At 53.9% G+C, this 18084-nt stretch overlaps 1 protein-coding gene across 1 annotated transcript in view; it reads right to left on the bottom strand.

The window, feature by feature from the left end:
* MYH9 (myosin heavy chain 9) overlaps positions 1-18084 on the bottom strand; it is an 86103-nt gene that overhangs the window by 30714 nt on the left and 37305 nt on the right. Inside the window, exons 4-9 of the mRNA XM_027541764.1 lie at positions 7178-7205; positions 6089-6182; positions 1892-1984; positions 1346-1409; positions 516-614; positions 12-155 (exon numbers count right to left, since the gene is read on the bottom strand). Of these exons, the coding sequence (XP_027397565.1) occupies positions 12-155; positions 516-614; positions 1346-1409; positions 1892-1984; positions 6089-6182; positions 7178-7205 (522 nt within the window). The remainder of the gene's footprint in view (positions 1-11; positions 156-515; positions 615-1345; positions 1410-1891; positions 1985-6088; positions 6183-7177; positions 7206-18084) is intronic.

Genomic DNA, 18084 nt, shown 5'->3' with positions numbered 1-18084 from the left:
CTGGCCCATACCCATCTGCTCTTCCTCCGGGATGCCCATAATCCGAAAGGCCTCCATGGTCTCCTGGAACATGTCCTTGTCCTGTTGCCCGGGAATGGTGACATGCCCATTGGACAGGAAGCGGTATTTGTTGTATGACTCCAGCAGGAGATCAGCTGTAGGGAGCAGAGGGCAAAGTTCAGTGAGGGTCAGGAGGCTCCAGTCAACCCTGTGACCTCAAAGGTGTGGGAGATGGAGAAGCACCCCAAAACACCCCAGGAATGCTGAGTCTCCCCAGCACGAGAGACGGGCACACACAGAGCCCCCTTCCCAAGAGCATCAAGGCCCAGAAGCCTGCAGCTGCACAGTGACCTGCGCAGGCTCCCTCTGGCCTGGTTCAAAACAGGGGCCAAGCCTGCAGCTGGCCCAGGAACAGAAGTCAGGCTCTCCTTGCCTGCCCCCAGGCTGAGATTTCATTTCCTCACTGCAGTGTGGCCTGACTGCAGGGGGATCCCCAAGGTGGGCCCACAACTCACACTTGAGGTGCTCCCCAGCCCCAGACAGCAGGTAGTAGAAGATGTGGAAGGTCCGCTCTTCCTTGGCTTGGCGGATGGCACGAGATTTCTCCAGAAGATCTTCAAGAACATTAAGGAACTGTGCACACTGTTGGGAAGGCAGCCTGCCACATTCCCCCATTCAAAAGCCATGGAACTTCACCAGCAGAAAACAGCAAAACAAAACAAAGGCAAACTATCCTGGCTCTGTCCCTCATGGCGTGTAGCCTGTCCAAACAGCAGCTCTCACACTTGGGAGCCTCGTCTGTGTAAAGGGCCCCCTTCTCACAAGAGAAGGGAGCTAAGAACACCTCCCCAGGCTATTAACATAAAGGAGCATCCACCCAACTCTACCCTCAGGGAACCACACTGAATGACCTTCTATAGCTCCATCCTATTCGAAGATCAATTTTGCACACATGCTCAGTTATGTCCAACTCTTTGCGACCCCATGGACTGTAGCCCGCCAGGCTCCTCTGTCCATGGGATTCTCCAGGCAAGAATACTGGAGTGGGTTGCCATTTCCTTCTCCAGGGGATCTTTCCGACTCAGGGATGAAACTCATGTCTCCTGTATCTCCTGCATTGGTAGGCGGATTCTTTACCACTGAGCCACCTGCAAAACCCTAAGCTCAATTTTATCCCTCCTATAAAGAAAAATCAACTTATCCTGGTCCTTTCCCTGGTGCCATAGACAAGGTGTCGCAAGAGGCCGGTAAAGGGGAAACCGCAGGAATCAGGAAGCAGCCTCTTCTCCATCAAGGTCACTTCTCCCAACCCCAGAACACTCTTTACAGTTAACCACAAGGATACAAGTCTCAATGTTGGCTCCCACGATGTAGCCATTGACATCAAAGTTGATGCGGATGAACTTGCCCTGAGGAAAGACAGATGAAGAGATCAGAGCCCCATCGTCCAGCCCCTTCCCCAGTGGCACAGCCTGGAGGCAGGAAACCAAGAGACTGAGCCTGCGTCTGGCAGCCAGGGACCCAGCACCCCAACCGCACAGGAACTCAGGACTCAAAAGGGCCACAGGGCTAAGCCTGAGTCAGGACCATCTCCAGGGGTGCCCAAATTCCTCCACAGAAGAGAGGAGGGAAGCAGTTATCTGGAGGCGCTCCTCCTGCTTGGTCTGACTCTGGGTTCTAACTGGCTGCGGTTACAGCAGGACAAGCAGGGGACCGGTGGGGACTCCTCGCTGCCTCGCTGTCTTCGTCACCTGAGCTGAGGAAGCTCCTTACGCAGGTGTGTGACCCAGTCTACTGCCTACAACAGGCCCGGAAGCACCAAGTCTGACCCTTCTCTGCGTCAAACACTCAAACACTCGGTGGGAAGGTGCCCGTGAGCACCACCACTCACAAATCGAGAAGAGTTGTCGTTCTTGACAGTCTTGGCGTTCCCGAAGGCCTCCAGGATGGGGTTGGCCTGCAGCAGCTGCCGCTCCAGCTCACCCTGGAAAGGAACCCAGAGGCATGGTGAGGGCCAGGCAGTGGCGCGGCTGCCAGACGTGCTCTGCCGGGCGGAGGGGAGGCGGCAGAGCTGTGCCCACACACCCCACGTGCCAGGGATGGGGGCTTCCGGACTCCAACCACACCGGCCTTGGCCTGGTCCCCAGTGTCACTCCAGAGCAACCTTTTTGCCAGATGTCTGGAAACGCTGCCTGACTTGAACTTGCTTCCTGGGCTAACCAACCAGCAGCCCTAGAAAGGGAAAGCAGGCTGCCCATCCAGCTCGGGGACCTGGTGGGACGGCCTGGATCAGCCCTGGAGGATGCACTGGGAAGCAGCACTTGAAATAAGAAAAGACACAGAGGCATCAATCCTTCCCCTGGATCGTTTCCATCCAGGACGCTGCCCTTCCTCTGCCCCCCGGACCTCTACTCCCCACCCAACAGCCCACAAAAAAATTTTCCCTTTTCATAGGACAAGGAGAGAGGGAACCAGATCTGCAAGACCCCACCTGGTCACATCTGTGTCCTAATAAACTCTGCATTTTCCCTGCTGGTCCCCTGTCCTGCTACTCCCCAAGCCCCCCCACCCCCCAAACCTGTTCCCAGCAAGTCAGGTGTCTGGGCATGGGATGAGCAAGGCCCACTTTCAGTTCTAATTATTTACTGATAACATCAATAAGCCCTACTACAGTCTCATGATACTTGGTGGTTGGCAAAAATGTCCCCTTATTTACGCCTTCTTATCCTTGGGTCCTCGTGATACTTAGAGTAGGAAATACAAGACTAGCCCCATTCCACAGAAGAGAAAACTAAAGTTGAGGGAAGGGGAATGAATTGCCCGAGGTCATCCAGCCATCATCCAGCAAAGCAGGTCATCGAATTCAAGGTTTCTACCTCACACCTGTCAGTTACCACACCATCTCTCGCCACGCCCCAGCCCTACCTGGGGATCTCCCTGCTATCAGGTGGGCAGGACTTTGGAAGCAGTTATCATCCTCCTGGCAGGCCAGGTAATAACTGACACTGCCTGAGGAAAAGACGGCTCTTGTTCACCTTAATACCTGGGCACTCTAGGGAGACAGCACATCACACAAGGGCCAGGTGGGGTTTTCTAATTTATCGGCAGGGCTGGAGTCAAGCCAGGACTTTCTGAGAATAAAGGCTGCCTGCCTGTAATCTGTGATGAAAGGGAGAACTGGCGGCAGGTGCTCCCCAAAGAGCCATGAGCTACAGCGTCCCAGGGATGCCTGCGGCACACAAGGCCACTCAGGCACACCATTCTGTACATAAGTCTACAGAACACCGAGGATGCTCTGGGGTCTGGAAAGGCCACCAGCGACTGGAGGGGGCCCCACTACAGCCATCCCTGGTCAGAGATCCTCCCAGGGTTGGAGAGTCTTGATTTTGGACTGTATAGATAATGTGGAGGAGGGTCAGTGCAGCCAGGTCAAGGGGCAGAGGTCAAGCCCACAGAGCAGGCCCTACAGGAGTGCAGGGCACCAGCAGTCACAGGACATTGGCTTCCATCCCCTAGGCTCAGACGGGCTGGGAAGACAGCGAGGCAGCCCACGGATCCAGAGTTGGTTTGAGCGCTGCTCCCCCACTCACTAAAACACCTTCTCCAAGCACAGGCCAGGCGGCCAGGCTGGCCGAGCCACTCCTGTTCCCAGTCAGGTGGGAGCTTGGTCCCCACCGGAGCAGGCAGCCTGCTTAGACGCAAAGCTAAGGCCTCTGTTGGGGACACAGGCTGCTGCTGTGGAAACGTGGGGCCACCAGGCCAACCCAAGAGCGACCAGCTCGGAGTCCCGAGCTGAACTCAGCTGAACTGAATGGTGGTGGCTAACCTACAGGTTTCTCTTCATTGATGCCTAACCGGGCACAGCAGAGACCTTTATTTGTCAATGAAACCTGCATATGGTGAAATTCTGAGGCACTGCTATAGGCAGCATGTGCTTGTGAGGTTTGGGATTATCTGCATGCTCTCTGAAGGGCTTCCTTGGGTGGAGTTTCTGCCAGGGGCCTCCAACTAGTACACAAAAACCAGAGGGAGGAAGAGCCTCAGAGGTCGCTGTTCAGACTCCAGAAGTCCATCTGGAAAGTCCCTTCACCCAGCGCTGCTTTGCCAGCTTGCCATCTGGCCAAAGCCTGGACCCCCATAAGCTGAGGTTTGGGGTATCCGAATGGGTGTTCTTGGGATGAGCACTTGGGTCACTGCGGGGAGCAAGCTCCCCAGCGTATGCCACAACAGGCCTAGAACACAAGGCACAAACCAAGTCAAGAGTGTCTCGTGGCCTAGGTGTGTGCGCAAAATCACTGCACAGCTTCAGGCGAGGAAATCAAACAAACTGGTCAATGGCCTTTACAACTGAGGGCCTGGACGGTCGTGGGAAGCCAAGGGCAGCCTATTCAATCATTCGAGTTGAACTTGGAGCTGGGTACTGGGTGCCCATCACACAGCAGCCTGAGAACGAGGACGTGACAAGTTCGCCTCCACTCGTCACAGCTCTCACATGCCGTCCTGAGTGCTGGGGGCCTGCCTCTCCCCGCACCTGCAGATGGATCAGCCCCAGACATAACGCATGTGGGTCGGCGTCACTGCTCTGTAACTGTGGTCCCCCGTCCTGTCCCACAGGGCAGCGACACCAAGACCACCCTCTGGAGATCCAGACACATACTAGGCATTCAACCAGTAGTTGGGAAATGGATTTTCCTGCAAATCCAGAGATGGAAAACCGCAGCTAGAGAACTCCTAAACTCCCCAGGCCTGTTTTTAAAATAGGTCCCTTAAAAAAGAATGGAAAATGGGGGAAGGGGAGGGTAGAGAGAGACAGCAAAAGAAAACTTTACTCGTTTCTAAATATAACTCCTGACACCCCTTGGAAAAAGATTCAGAATGTCTGGCAAAGTCTGGCACATGAAAAGTCACTTCTGGTTTGATTCCAGAAGACTATGCTCTTTAGAACATTCTGCAGGACACACCCCAGGTCTGCATGCAAGGAGACACACACCGCTACTTACTTACACACGCTGCACATGGCGCCCTGGGAAGTGGGGGGCGCCCAGATGGCTGTAGGGGACCCCAGTGGCACTTAGATTTCATAGGGAAGTTCAAGAGTGTGTACTTGAGAAACAGAGAGCACCACACGGGCATGCTTCAGACTGACCACACCCCGCTCTGGGGAAGCCCAGTGAGCAGATTCTTGGCACTGCTTCCAGCCAGTGCGGTAAGGGCCGCCCACCCCATCTGGTCCAGCACGCTGAACGTGTGGGGGTCTGGTCAGGCAGATGCTCACTCCGCTGTGCCTCGGTCAGGGCTCCGCACAGGGACTTCTGGCCCTCATGCGCATGGGAACTCTGAGCTTCTGAGAACAGCTAGGTGGTGAGACTGGTCCCCTTCCTGCCGGGGCTGTCATTGCAGAGTGCACGCGAGATCACCGTGTGTCACAACCCAGCCCCTTGTCCCAAGAGAGTCAGTGAACCGAGCCTATAAGAAGAGGTCTAGCCGCAGAGAGTGACAATGGTGTGGAGTGAAAAGCTGCTTAGAAAAAAATCGTAATTCAAGGGCACACGATGGGCAGAACACACATTCCTGGTGTACAACGTGCAGTAAACGTGCAGCTCACCTAGCGAGGACACTGCTGGGTTCGACCACAGTCCACCAAGGGGGAGAGGGGGAAAAAAAGGGAAGTGAGATGACTTTGCAGCTGCCTTTTCTCTCTTCGCTGGGGGCTGTCCACCCAGAGGCATTTCAACACCAGGGAACAGAAGCAGGGGTTCCAATGCCGGCCTGCCCGAGATCCTTCAAGTCTCCATTGACTTGAGAACCAAGCTTTGGAATCTGTCTTCCAACCTCAGAAGTGGAGGACACACAGCATGGGCTGCAAACTTCCAGCAGTCTCCAGTTTCCACAGCAACTCACAGTTAGGGCCGGTCAAGGAGGAAATGGGCTGGCTCTCACCAGACCCACTCCCAGGAAGGCCAGGACGCAGCCTCAAGGAAAGTGGGCCTGGCCTCTACTTCAGTCCCCCAAACACCAAGCCATGGATCATTAAGTGCTCTCCCTTAGGGAAACCAGGCATGTCCATGGGGAGGAAGACCACACTCACCTGGTCCTTCTTGCTCTTGTGTGATGAGGCCACGTGAGCCAGGTACTGAATGACTTTCTTGGTGTTCTCCGTCTTGCCAGCTCCAGACTCACCCCTGCCAGGAGAGCCAGAGTAGTTCTCAGGGGAGAAGTGGCCAAATCTTTGGTGTCTCCCCTTTCCCACTGCAGGCTCTACTGTCTCCCATTCTGTGGGTGCCAACGCGGGACACCCCTCCACCCCCGCAACAGCCCGTGGCAGGAAAGGGACAGGCTAACTCTGGAATCCTCACTGGGGTCCTTTCCCATGGCCCTCCAGAGGCCTGACAAGAGTAAACTTCGGTCCACTGCCAGCCCTGGTCACTTGGCAGCCTTTGCTTCCAAAAGTCTCAGGAATCAGTTTTCAGCAGCTGTTGACTCAGGGGTCAAAGGCACTTATACATCTTTCCTTGAAACTTCACTTGAAGGAATGTTCTGTACCATTAACTTCCTCGGCAGTGGGTTGATTTATCAGCTCCTCGTTAGGTTCAGAGGACGGAGGTGAGAAGCCCAGGTAAAGAAAGCTGAGGTTCAAAGCAGGAGAATGCATTCTGGGGGCCATCAGCTCCCAACCCTGCCTTGTTGAGAAAATGCTTGCTTTTCTTCTTGGCTATAAACCCCAGCCCCACCCCCTCCTTTGAGGAAGGAGATTAAATCTTTGGCCATGAAATAAAGCTCATTCTACTGTGGGACCACTGAGTAGCAAACATTAAGCCTGTTCCTTGGGGAAGTGGGGGCTTCCCTGGTGACTCAGACAGTAAAGAATCTGCCTGCAATGCAGAAGACCCGGGTTCAATCCCTGGGTCAGGAAGATCCCCTGGAGAAGGGAACGGCAACCTAGTCCAGTATGCTTGCTTGGAGAATTCCATGGACAGAGGAGCCTGGCGGGCTACAGTCCATGGGGTCACAAAGAGATGTAACTGAGCAACTCACATTTTCACTTTTCACTTTTTGGGGAAGGGGTAGGGGATTGACTTGGGAATGGATTTCATGGACCTAGGTTTTGGTAGGAGTCCCGAAGAGTAAGAACAGAACAGAGTGACCAAGGCCCCGCCACCCAGACAGAAACACTTACGTGCACAAAATGGACTGGTCCTCTCGGTCTGAAATAAAAGAGACATGGGGTTAACCTCCAGGAGAGTAAAGCATCCCCCTCCAGTTTCTGAAGGGCTGCCCACTGCCCCCACCCCCACCTTCCAGAAGCAGAAAGCCTCAGACGCTGGCCTTGCAGGAGGATTGGGGGTTCCACACCACCAACACACGCTGATCCCCTGCCTCACTGGGAGGAGGGACATTCCCTGGTGGCAGCTGCTCCCTCCTCCAGGGGTTCAGACTGCCCGCCCTGGCTGCCCACCCAGCCCCAATTCCATCTGTCCACCTCTGAGGAAGCCAACCTCTGGAAAGCTCCCTGGAAATCTATTTTCCTGAGTGCTAAGGTGGAGGCTGCCCTGTGCATTTCTAACTTGGGGTTGTTGGAAACAAGGTCTATGGCAGATATTTAAAAACACTGTCCCCATCCAGGTAAGAGGCACAAGTAAGACGCTGGGTGAGAGGTGGGGTCAAGGCTGGCTTTGCAGTGGGACAGCCCTGGGCTAAGATGCTGCCTCGGTGTGGCCTTCCCAGAGCCCAGCCTCCTCCCGTGATGGGGGATAAGAGTGTACGTGGAAATTACACACGAGAAAGCACCAGTGTGGTGTCTGGCATGGGGAAAGTGCTCAGAATGTGAGTTCGGAGGCAGGCAGTAAAGAACAGAAGCTCTTCATAATCAGCTCCTGGCCAGTTTCTGTGACAACTGGGGTCTCCCAGCCTGGGGGTCAGGAACTCTCAGCCACTCTCCTAGCTCTGTGAGCCACTCAGCCAGCAAGGATGTAAACAATGCTCTCCCCTTGAGGGCAGGCAGAATAGTAATGTTCAGCTCTGAAAGCAAAGTTTGACAGAAATGCTTTATTTAAGATATCAGGGTTGGCCTGGCTCAGTCCTGGGTGCGCAATTTTAAGCAACAGCTAAAAATAAAACCTTTTTCTTTTCCCTTTTTATCCCATCGCATGGAACACCCCACCCACCTCCTTGAGGTCAAGTCAGCCTGAATCCAGGACCAGGCTACTAATGGACACTTGGCTGCAGTGAGGTCTGCGGTTCCCAAGTCCTAGTTTCCTTATCCATACATAAACATGCTACTAACTCCCTAACAGGATTAGTTTGAAAAACAGAAAGAATGTGCAAAGGACTCAGCCTGGAAGCCTGTGCAAGAAATGAACTCCACAGGCAGCTGCTGTCCATCTACCTCCCCATCAAGAAGTCGCCATGATGGGTGGTGCTGACTCAGTCAGGGAGGTGGAAGAACTAGCTGAGAAGTAACCAGGGTTCCAGCAGTTGTCAGCAGCCTCAGTGCTAGAGAGAAACTGACATCAGCCTTCTGGAAGAACACCCCCACGGGCTCGACTGCCCAGCCAGACCCTGCAGGACACGGCAGCTCGAGGCAGACTCAGGGCAGCCTGTGTGTTCGGCCTCAAGAGATGGATTTAGCTGTTGGGCACCAGCAGATACTGCACAGCAAGGTCACGTGCCTCTCCGCGAGGGGACCCTCCTGCATGCTGATCCCAGCAGCCCACTCGGCTGCACATTTCTGACAATCACCTCTTCTCCTGTCTTGGGACGGAATAAGGGAGTCCAGCCAGGGAGGAGCAACAAGAAAGCTCGAGTCCAACACAAGCTGCAGCTGCCCCTCCAGCCCTGAGAAATATCAACAGTGCGGGGGTGGGGAGGGAACCCGGCCACTCACATGGACACAGCCCGCACCCTGCCCCCCACTGGGCAAGGGTTCAGAGCAGACCCGGAGGATGACCTTGCTTCCAGCTCTCAACTTTCCCAAAGAACAGGGCCCTTCAAGGCTGTGCAGCAGGGTCTGAGACAGACCGGGAGGGGTCCCCGATAAGGCAGCAGGGAAGGGAAGGCAGGGGGAGGGGCGGGAGGGAGGTGCTAAAGGTGGGGGAAGCCAGGGTAGAATAAGAGAATAAGGGGACTGGGGGGTGGGACATGGCATAGAACAGAAAGAACACAGCTGTGATGGGGTCAGGCCTTCCTCCCCCACCCCCTGCTGCATCTCAGAGGCTGCCCAGCAGCTAGCGTGTTCAGTCCCGCTCCCTGGCAGCAGGCAAGAATGTACCTGCGCGGCACGGCAAGTCTGCAGGCAGTGGCGGCTGAGGCTACCATAAAAGGAAACATTCCCATCCCTTCCAGAGGAGCCGTTTTCCCAGGGCTGTCCGGGCCTGGTCCCTGGGACGGCTGGAATTCCTCTGATTGTCTGAGGGGGAGTCAGATGCTGAAAGGCTGAACAACAGGAAGCAAAGGCCCCAGACACACACGTGTGGGCACACACACACAGTCACACTGTGCACACAGACCCACACGCACACACACAGGGTTGTGGACAAGTTGCATGTGGACATGCATACACATGAATGCAGAGAGCAGACGTGCCTGGGCACATGTGCAGAGCCATGAGTGCGCACACAGGCACATGTACACCTGTGGGTGCACACACACAGATAGACACTTACACAGAGGCCTGCACACACTTCACATCCCACTTCCAGATCCAAATGCTTCGTGTAAGCTTCATCCACTCCACCATCTCCAGCTCTCCCTGCTCTCTGACTTTTCACCTCCAACTCCTGAAGCCAAGGTACCACTGCCAACCCAGCCTAAAAGGAAACCCTCCAACCCTTGAATTTTACACTTAAAAGAAACCTTAATTTGCTTCACCAGAACATTGGCTGAGGCAAACACTTTTGCAGAGGAAACCTGACAGGAGGCGTTTTTGATTTCCTCAACTCTTGCCCCAACCACTGGGTGTCCCTAAATCCACCTGCCCACATCCCCCAGAACCTGTCGATTTCTCTCTTTTTACAGAAGGTTGGGTCGGCACCTCTTAGGAGGCAGGCACTGCCCCTGGTCTGCACAAGCCTGTCTCACCGCATTTGGCTCTGTTCCTGCGCTCAGAAGCATCTCTTCTGGGTAGGGCTATTGTTTTTGTTTAGTCGCTCAGTCATGCCCAACTCTTTGCAACTCCATGGACCATAGCCCACCAGGCTCCTCTGTCCGTGGGATTTTCCAGGCAAGAATACTGGAGTGTGTTGCCATTTCCTTCTCCAGGGGATCTTCCTGAGCCAAGGATCAAACCCAGGGCTCCTGCATTGGCAGACAGATTCTTTACTGCTGAGCCACCAGGGGTCAGGCAGGAGATGGGGGAGGCTGGAGGGAATTCTCAGCGACTCTCCTCTGGCTCAGTTTACTGTGCTGGGGCCCCAGTGCATTCCGGCCAGAACTCTCCTTAACACACACTCCATAAGCTCTCCTCTCTAGGGACACGGACCCTTGAGAGTCCAGCCCACTCCATTGTTTGTTCAAGTCCTTATTTGAGCCTGTGTGGAATGAAGGCTTATTTGAAAACACCCTTCCTTCCTCCACTATAGAGGAGACAGACAGACAGACAGATAGGAATCCGACAGCCCAGAACCAGGGAAGTGCACCCACCAGAGAAAATCCAGTTCTGGGAAACAGGCTCCCATAGGATGAAGACAGTAGCCTGACTTAGGGCCCCTGAACCTCTCCTGCCCTGGTCCTGCTTTGGCAGGGACAGGGTAGAGACAGGAACACGAATCTCTGCAGTGATTTTCAACTCTTTTAAAAGCCGCAGCAGGGACTTCCCTGGTGGTCAAGTGGTTGAGACTCTGCCTTCCAATGCAGGGGTTTCTGGTTCAATCCCTGGTCAGGGAGTTAGGATCTCACATAGCAAAAAACCAAAATGTTGAAACAATATTGTAACAAATTCAATACAGACTTTAAAAGCAGCAGCAGCCTTTCCTCAGGAAAAAATCTTCCTGAGTCCCCCATATGAAGCTACTGCTAAGTCACTTCAGTCGTGTCTGACTCTGTGCGACCCCGTAGACAGCAGCCCACCAACCTTCCCTGTCCCTCGGATTCTCCAGGCAAGAACACTGGAGTGGGTTGCCATTTCCTTCTCCAACACATGAAATTGAAAAGTGAAAGTGAAGTCGCTCAGTTGTGTCCAACCCTCAGCGACCCCATGGACTGCAGCCCTCCAGGCTCCTCCATCCATGGGATTTTCCAGGCAAGAGTACTGGAAAAGTAGGAGATAAAAACCATAGCTGCTTGGGAGGTGGAGACAGGGTTCCTGGGAACACACTTTACAACTACTGGTCCATGTGTCTGGAGCCGTGGGGGAGAGAATAAAGCCGCTGGCTTGGTGCCCTAGAGCCCAGGGCAGCACCCTCGTTCTGCACGTCCCCACAGGATGCCTGGCCCCTCAGCCTCTGGGCAATCCAAGGGCAGGGTTCCCTGGCAGCGCCGCTCTAAGGATCAAATGAGGCGGGTGCCTAAAGCCCGAGACACAGGGCAGGGTTTGGAGACTGACCAGAATGACCCCAGCTCTCTGCACCTTCCAGCTCTCCCAAATGCATGGCCTCCTCACAACAACAATGAGAAAGGTTTTAAGTTACATATCCAGTGATGAGGCCATTCCCTCCCTGGATTTTATTTTAAACCCCAAATGCCCTGAGGCCTTTTGGAGCCGATTTTGATGTCCACGTGGACAGGTGTTTCCAGCCAGCTCAGGAGGCCCCATCGCAGGTTGTGGAGAGGGGCGGGGGGGAGCCCCAGCCACAGGTATTTCAGGCCAGGTATAGGCTTTACAGGCTTCTGTGAGGGGCCTTCTCGCTCACTTCCTCTGAGAGAGGAGCTGCAGATTCTTGTCCATAAAAGGCCATGCGGCTCGCTCAGCCGTGATGTGACATCAGCCCCGACAGGAAGTATGGGAGGAAGGGAACAGGTCTGGTTCACCCACTGCGGCTGCCCAGGACTGACTCATTGGACGCTCACTCAGATAACGGCTGCTGGTCTTCCGCAGGGCTTCCCTCTGGGGGCACCTGGAACAGGGTTCTGCCTACAGGACCCGTCTTCAGATCAACCAGGTTTTTCTCCAGAACGGACTGAGATGTGGATACAGCCCAAGCAAAAATGAATTCACAGGGCAGTTGCAGCTTCGACAGCCCACCTGAATGGGTGAGAGATGGCACAACCAGTGGGCCTGCGACTGTCCACACCAAGGCGGCTGTTTTTTTTGCTAAAACTGCACAGCAGACCCCCAGGTCACCCGCTGTCAGACCCCTGCTCGGTGTTGCCTGGGACAGAAGCCTCGAGCTGCGGGGACAAATTCCAGGGCTGCAGGTTACTTCTCCTGAGACCCTCTCAGAGACAGCACTTTGGTCCCAGTGGGCGAAAACACCAGGCACTTTGCCGGGTGTAAAATGTGGAGAGACTTGTGGGTTTGAGCTCAGATGTGGGGGCTGGGAAGGTTCTAGACAACAGGTGGTCCCATCAACTGCATCTAGAAGTCAGGACACCAAGTCCTGAGAAACCCAATGACTTGGTCAAAGCATATAAGCTGGACCAAGAAGCCAGGCCTCCAGATTCTTCCCCACACTGCTCCCATAGGCCAGGGCCTCAGGGCTGCACGTGACGTGCTATTCCCACTCACGAAGGGTCACGCCAGCCTTGCAAGCTGTCTGCTACTTTTTCCAAAGCCAGCCCAAGTCATGAGCTTGGGTTATTTAAGTGCATGGGAAGCAATCAGAGGTGAGGAAGAGAGGGGGCAAAATAATGCCTCCTGTTAGCGGGTTGCTGCCAAGCCTCGGCGGCCTTGTGTCACGGCACCCAGGGGAACCTACCAGCACCCCAATGCAGTCAGTGAGCGAGGAGAAAAACCCACTGGTGGCTCCCAAGCACATGGTGGTGTCACCAGCCGTGTTCTCTTCAGGAACAAAGGTGGGCCCAGACCAAGCAGACACTCGAAGCCAGAGAACCCCACTCGGTGCTTCTGCCCACGTTCTCCCCCTGTAGGGTCAGGGTGTGAACTCTGCAGAGGCCCCAGTCCCCAGGCACAGGAGCCAGAGGTCTGGTAGGCCTACCCCACTAGCACCCCTGACAATTAGAAAGAAACTCAAGGGACTTCTCTTGAATTCCGTTAGGAGGCCCCAGATAAGCCCCTCTTGGTCAAAATGCTTCTGGTGGCTCACGCAGGTAAGCTCCTTGCGCACAGGTAAACCTGCCAAAACCACTGCTTCTGGCAGACAGGGCTAGGAGCAAGAACTTCTCAGAGTGGGGCTGCTGCTGAGGCAGCTCTCATGGGTCTGCCAGGATGGAGGGAGACTCAAAAGCCACATGTGGGTATAGATGGCCCACAGCAAAGGTCATGAGGACATCTGGAGAGACCTAACAACCCCTGAGGCCAGTTTTACCCTCTGAAATAACCCCTCATGGAAAAGGAAAGACAGGCAGGACTCCTGGACAGAGTGCACTAAGCCACAGGTCACAGCTCTGCAGCAGAGAGCACAGGCGGCAAAGACAAAGGGACACAAACAGGGAATGAGATGGACACCACCAGGCAAGCTCAGGACAAACCTGGCTTCAAGTTGGAGCACAAACAGCCCTCCCAGGAGACAGCGGGCTTTGCGAATGTCCCATTGATGGGTTCGGTCCAACTTAGAGAACCAGGAACACCAATGCTAAGGAGACAAACTGCAGTGGCACGTGAAGATGCGCCCAGCAGAAGCCAGGGGATCCAATGTCTCGAGAAGGACAATCAAATGAAATAAAAGATGGGCTTGGGACTGTGGGTCCAGTATTTGCCCCCACAACATAGCTTCTGTTCTTGGCTTTCAGATTAGAGGTCTGCCCTATTGTGTTTGCAGTCCATCTTGGGTTAGAGAGACAGCTCTTCAATAAGAGTCAGGAAGTCCAGTTGGAATGACACCCCGAGCCCCAATCAGCACCACCTGTCTGCCAGAAGCACGGAGTTATTACAAAGGTCGACACTGGGCCATTAGCCTTGGTCAAGACTAGAGGAATTTTACAGAAGCCACTGATGTTATCCTAAGTTTTACGCCTGCAGGCTCTCAGCTCCCTTATCTCTTTAGTTTGGAGGAATTTATCTTGTTCTCCTCTGATAGCTTAATTCCAGAAATCAGGCAAGCAAAGGAAAGCAATCCTTTCCTCCAAGCGCACCAGTGTCCAGCCCTGACATATCGGGACACACTCTCTTGAGGTCTCCAGCCAAGAACTTGAGAAAACAGGAAAAACAAGCCTGTAGGCAGCAGAGAGGTTAAAAGCACAAAGCAGCTTAGCCTTTAGAGACGTTGCAGGTGAGTTTTTGTTGTTTGCATGTTGCGGGGAGGGAGATGTGAAGTAACAGAGACATGGGGCCAAGTTCTCGGCCACCCGCAAAGTTTCAGGTTCCGAGAGGTCACTTCTTTCTTCTCTCCCACTTCAGTCAGCCCAAAGCAAAGCAAAGCCGGCCTGCTGGGTTGAATCAAAAACAAAACAAAAAAAGCAAGCCAAGAGCTGAATCCTTGAAAAGGACTCATTAACCACAGATTCCTCTTCTAAAAAGAACATTTTATAGAAATGAGACTGACAGGCGTGACCACATTGTAAGTAGGCAGCCTCATTTCAGGAGCTGACTTTCCTTCCCGGGGGGCCTCACCAAGCATCCTCTACGCGGGGGCTCTGGTGTTGGGGTGGCAGGCCCAGGGCTGCCTGTCACGATGCCCCTCTGGTAGCCCACCAGCACATAAACAGAGGACTGCTCCAGAGCCAGGGAGGAACTGTCTCTCGTGTGCACGACACCCTCCGGAAGACCCACCCTCGAGGCCTCATCAACCCCAAGGCCCAAGGACCAGATCAGACAAGCCGGGGGCTGCATCTGCCAGCACACGCCTGTGTATCACGTGGTGACTGCGGGGATGGCAGCTAGATGAGCCACTTCCTGTCCATGTCGGTACCCAGAGCCTGGCCTCTCGGAGGAGGCTCACCGAGGAGACTTTAAGAAGCCACCTGAGGAAGCGTTTGCTTATCACCTTCTTCAAGCAAGTGGGAGAGTGTGTGATGAGCAGTTCTTGCAGAAGGCAGGGACTGTTCATTCAAGACATTGCATCTCCAGGCCCCACTGCTACCTTCTATTGGACATTCGTCACAGGACACAGCCTCTCGTTCAATCCTTGGAGTAACCCTGCCAGTTCCTTTATCCAGTCAAGAGGCAGACGAGAAAATGAAGGCCCAGAGTTGACCCCGATCGGTCAGGACACAACAGGGCCAGACTCCAACTAGCCCAAACCCCCTGCTCTCTTCTCCACACACTTTCTGCTCACAAGGCAAGTCTCTCCTTCAAGCTAAGGCCCAGAGAGACCCAGCAGACTAGACTCCTCTGATGATCTGCTCCAGAAGCGCCGTGTCATCTGTCAAAGCTGGACCCCCCACCCTCCTGCTGTGGTGTATCTGCCTGCCTCTCAGGCCCCCAACCCCAGCAGGGCTGCATCCAGCACAGCCGGCTGGCAGGAGTGACAGTGGGGTGGCAGGGGCGACAGAGTGCGGCCCTAGGGTAAGCCGCTGCCTCCAGGCCTCCCTGCAGACAGCGGGGCCTTTGTGTGCAGCCGGCTGGCAGGGCTCCCTGGCAGGGCCCGAGCCTCCTGGCCGGCACATTCCTGCCTAAGTAGAATCGTCATATCTGCAGCTTCCTCGGCTGCCTGTCCTGTGAGTCTGCTTTATGCAGGGACTGTTGAAGCACTTCCGACACAGCACCTCTGGAAGACCTTAGAGGGTAGACAGCTCCATGGGAACAACAGTTGCCAAGGCTGGGTGAAGGCAGAAAGAGGGCCCTAACCCACCAAGCCAACAGAGAGCATCCCTCCAACTCCAGCCAGGGAGGAGGACAAGTGGTGAGCCCTGGAGGAGGGGTACCAGGGTGGGAGTGGGAGAACTGGCTTCTGGGGCTGGCTCTCTGGGGGCCTTTGGACAGTCAGTTAACATTTCTGGGCCTGTCCTTCTACCTGTGAGGCAGGAGGACTGTCCTCAAATGTGAAGAGAATGATCAAATTCTACCCTTCTTTGCTTACCTAGAAAGGTTACTCAAGCACCGAGAGGCAGGTGGACACTCACCCAGCCCTTGGTGACCAACCACCCTAGGGCAGCCTCCACTGAGGAGCAGAGGTGGGACTAACGTGGAGCAAAGGGTTAAATAGTTCTCGGATGAGTTCAGGTCTGGAATGCGAGCAGACCCTGCTGTCCGAGCTCATTAGAACACCAGAGTCACCAAAAGTGAACCAAACCTGGTATTCTAACTCATTAACAGAGAAGGGAGTCCTTTTCTTCTCCTCCTGGGGGAGATAACTGAGCTCTAATTCTTTAACTGGCTGGGTCTCCAGTGAAAACACAGGCAGTCTTTCCCACAGAGGGAGACTCCCAAATTCCCCCCAGGGCAGCCCCTGGTACCCTGTCCCCCAGAGCTGATATACGCCTTCAGTCTTCTCATCCTTCCGGCCTCAGATCATTCAAAACCTTCCGCTTTTTACAGAATCCTTAGGAACGCGTCAACCACAGGTAGGAAGACCCAGTAATGCCCAGGACAACAAATTAACCCAATGGGAAAGCCAAGGTTGGGAGGGTGAACCTACCAAGTCACCACAACTTTAATTAAACCCAAGGCTGAGGATTAAAACAAACAAAACTGGGCCAGGCACACCTGGGCAGTGCCATAACCATTTATTGACACATACCTGCCAGCCTTTCCACAGGATCTGACCTCCACGGGGAGTTCCGCGGTGACTTTCTGACCACCCCAGGCCCCAGCAGCAACATCTTCTAAACTCTCAAGACACCTGACACTTGCTGCAGTCGTGCTGACAGCAGGTATAGGTGGCATCTCATCCTGTTATCCAGCTTCGCCCACAGATCTCTGTGTACAAACATGTCAGTCTCTCTGCCCAGACTGCCAGCACTTCGAGTGCCAGGATAATGTACTCAAGTATTCTGGCACTTTCCATCTCCTACCTCCATAGCCTAATCTTGAGTACCATGTGCCGCCATGCCTCATCTTGTGCCCAAGGCAGACTGCACTAATCTACCCCAGCATTCTCTGGCACTGAGTCTCAGAGCCTTGCCAACACAGGGCTAGGCAAGGCACTACTGATTGATCGGAGCTGACACTTGGCACAAAATCCATCTGCAATACTTAGTCCAAAAGTTCTGAAGTAAGTGGGGGCAATTTTGCGCCCCCAGGGAACATTCAATAGTTATGTCTGGGGGCATTTTTGATTGTCACAACTGGAGAGGGAGGGTGCTATTGGCATCGAGTGGGCAGAAGCCAGGATGCTGCTAAGCATCCCATAATACTCAGGATAAGTCCCACCCCCACCCAGCCTGCAACAACAGAGTATCCAGCCCAAATGTCAGTGGTGCCAGTTTGAGAAACTCTGGCTTAGTCTAACAAATAGATAGAAAAACCATATAATTTATCATCCAAACTGGGGTGCTTCTGAAAGTAAGACAGCAGTGTCAATACTAACTGCAAGACAGCAGCAGGCATAAATCAGGCCTACAGGCAGACCAGAGCATTTAAGAGATGAAAGGCAAGGGAGGTCCCTAGGAGAAGTCAAAGAGCTCCTCTCATAAAAGTCCCCAGACAAAGCCACCAACTCCCCTATTTGGCAGAATAAATGCCAGTATGTCATAAGCCACAGCCAGCTGAGGGACGAAATCTTTTTCTAGTTCTCATTTAAAGAAAAAGCAGAAAAGGAACTGTCTGGCTGTGCCTTTTAGGATGTGTGTGTCAGAGAACAGACTTGTGTTTCTCAAAGCCAGGGGGGCTGCGTGTATTAAGTAAAACACTCTCTCCAAAAGAGAGAAGCTGATTCTAACAACCTGAGGACCCCAATGCTCCACTGTTATTACCTGACTTAGGGCAAGAACCAAAAGACTCCTCCTGGGAACTTTCTTTATTGGTGAGCCATCTTGTCATAAAAGGGCAACTTCTGTTAATTAACTTCCTCCCTATTGTCTCAAGAACAAGAAATCTGTTGCCGATTGCTTTGCTGGTCAACTATGTGAAACGAGAGGGAACTTGGAAAT

Source organism: Bos indicus x Bos taurus, chromosome 5 (genome assembly GCF_003369695.1).
Source record: "Bos indicus x Bos taurus breed Angus x Brahman F1 hybrid chromosome 5, Bos_hybrid_MaternalHap_v2.0, whole genome shotgun sequence".
NCBI classification, from domain to species: domain Eukaryota; kingdom Metazoa; phylum Chordata; class Mammalia; order Artiodactyla; family Bovidae; genus Bos; species Bos indicus x Bos taurus.
This window is presented reverse-complemented; position numbering and strand designations above follow the sequence as displayed.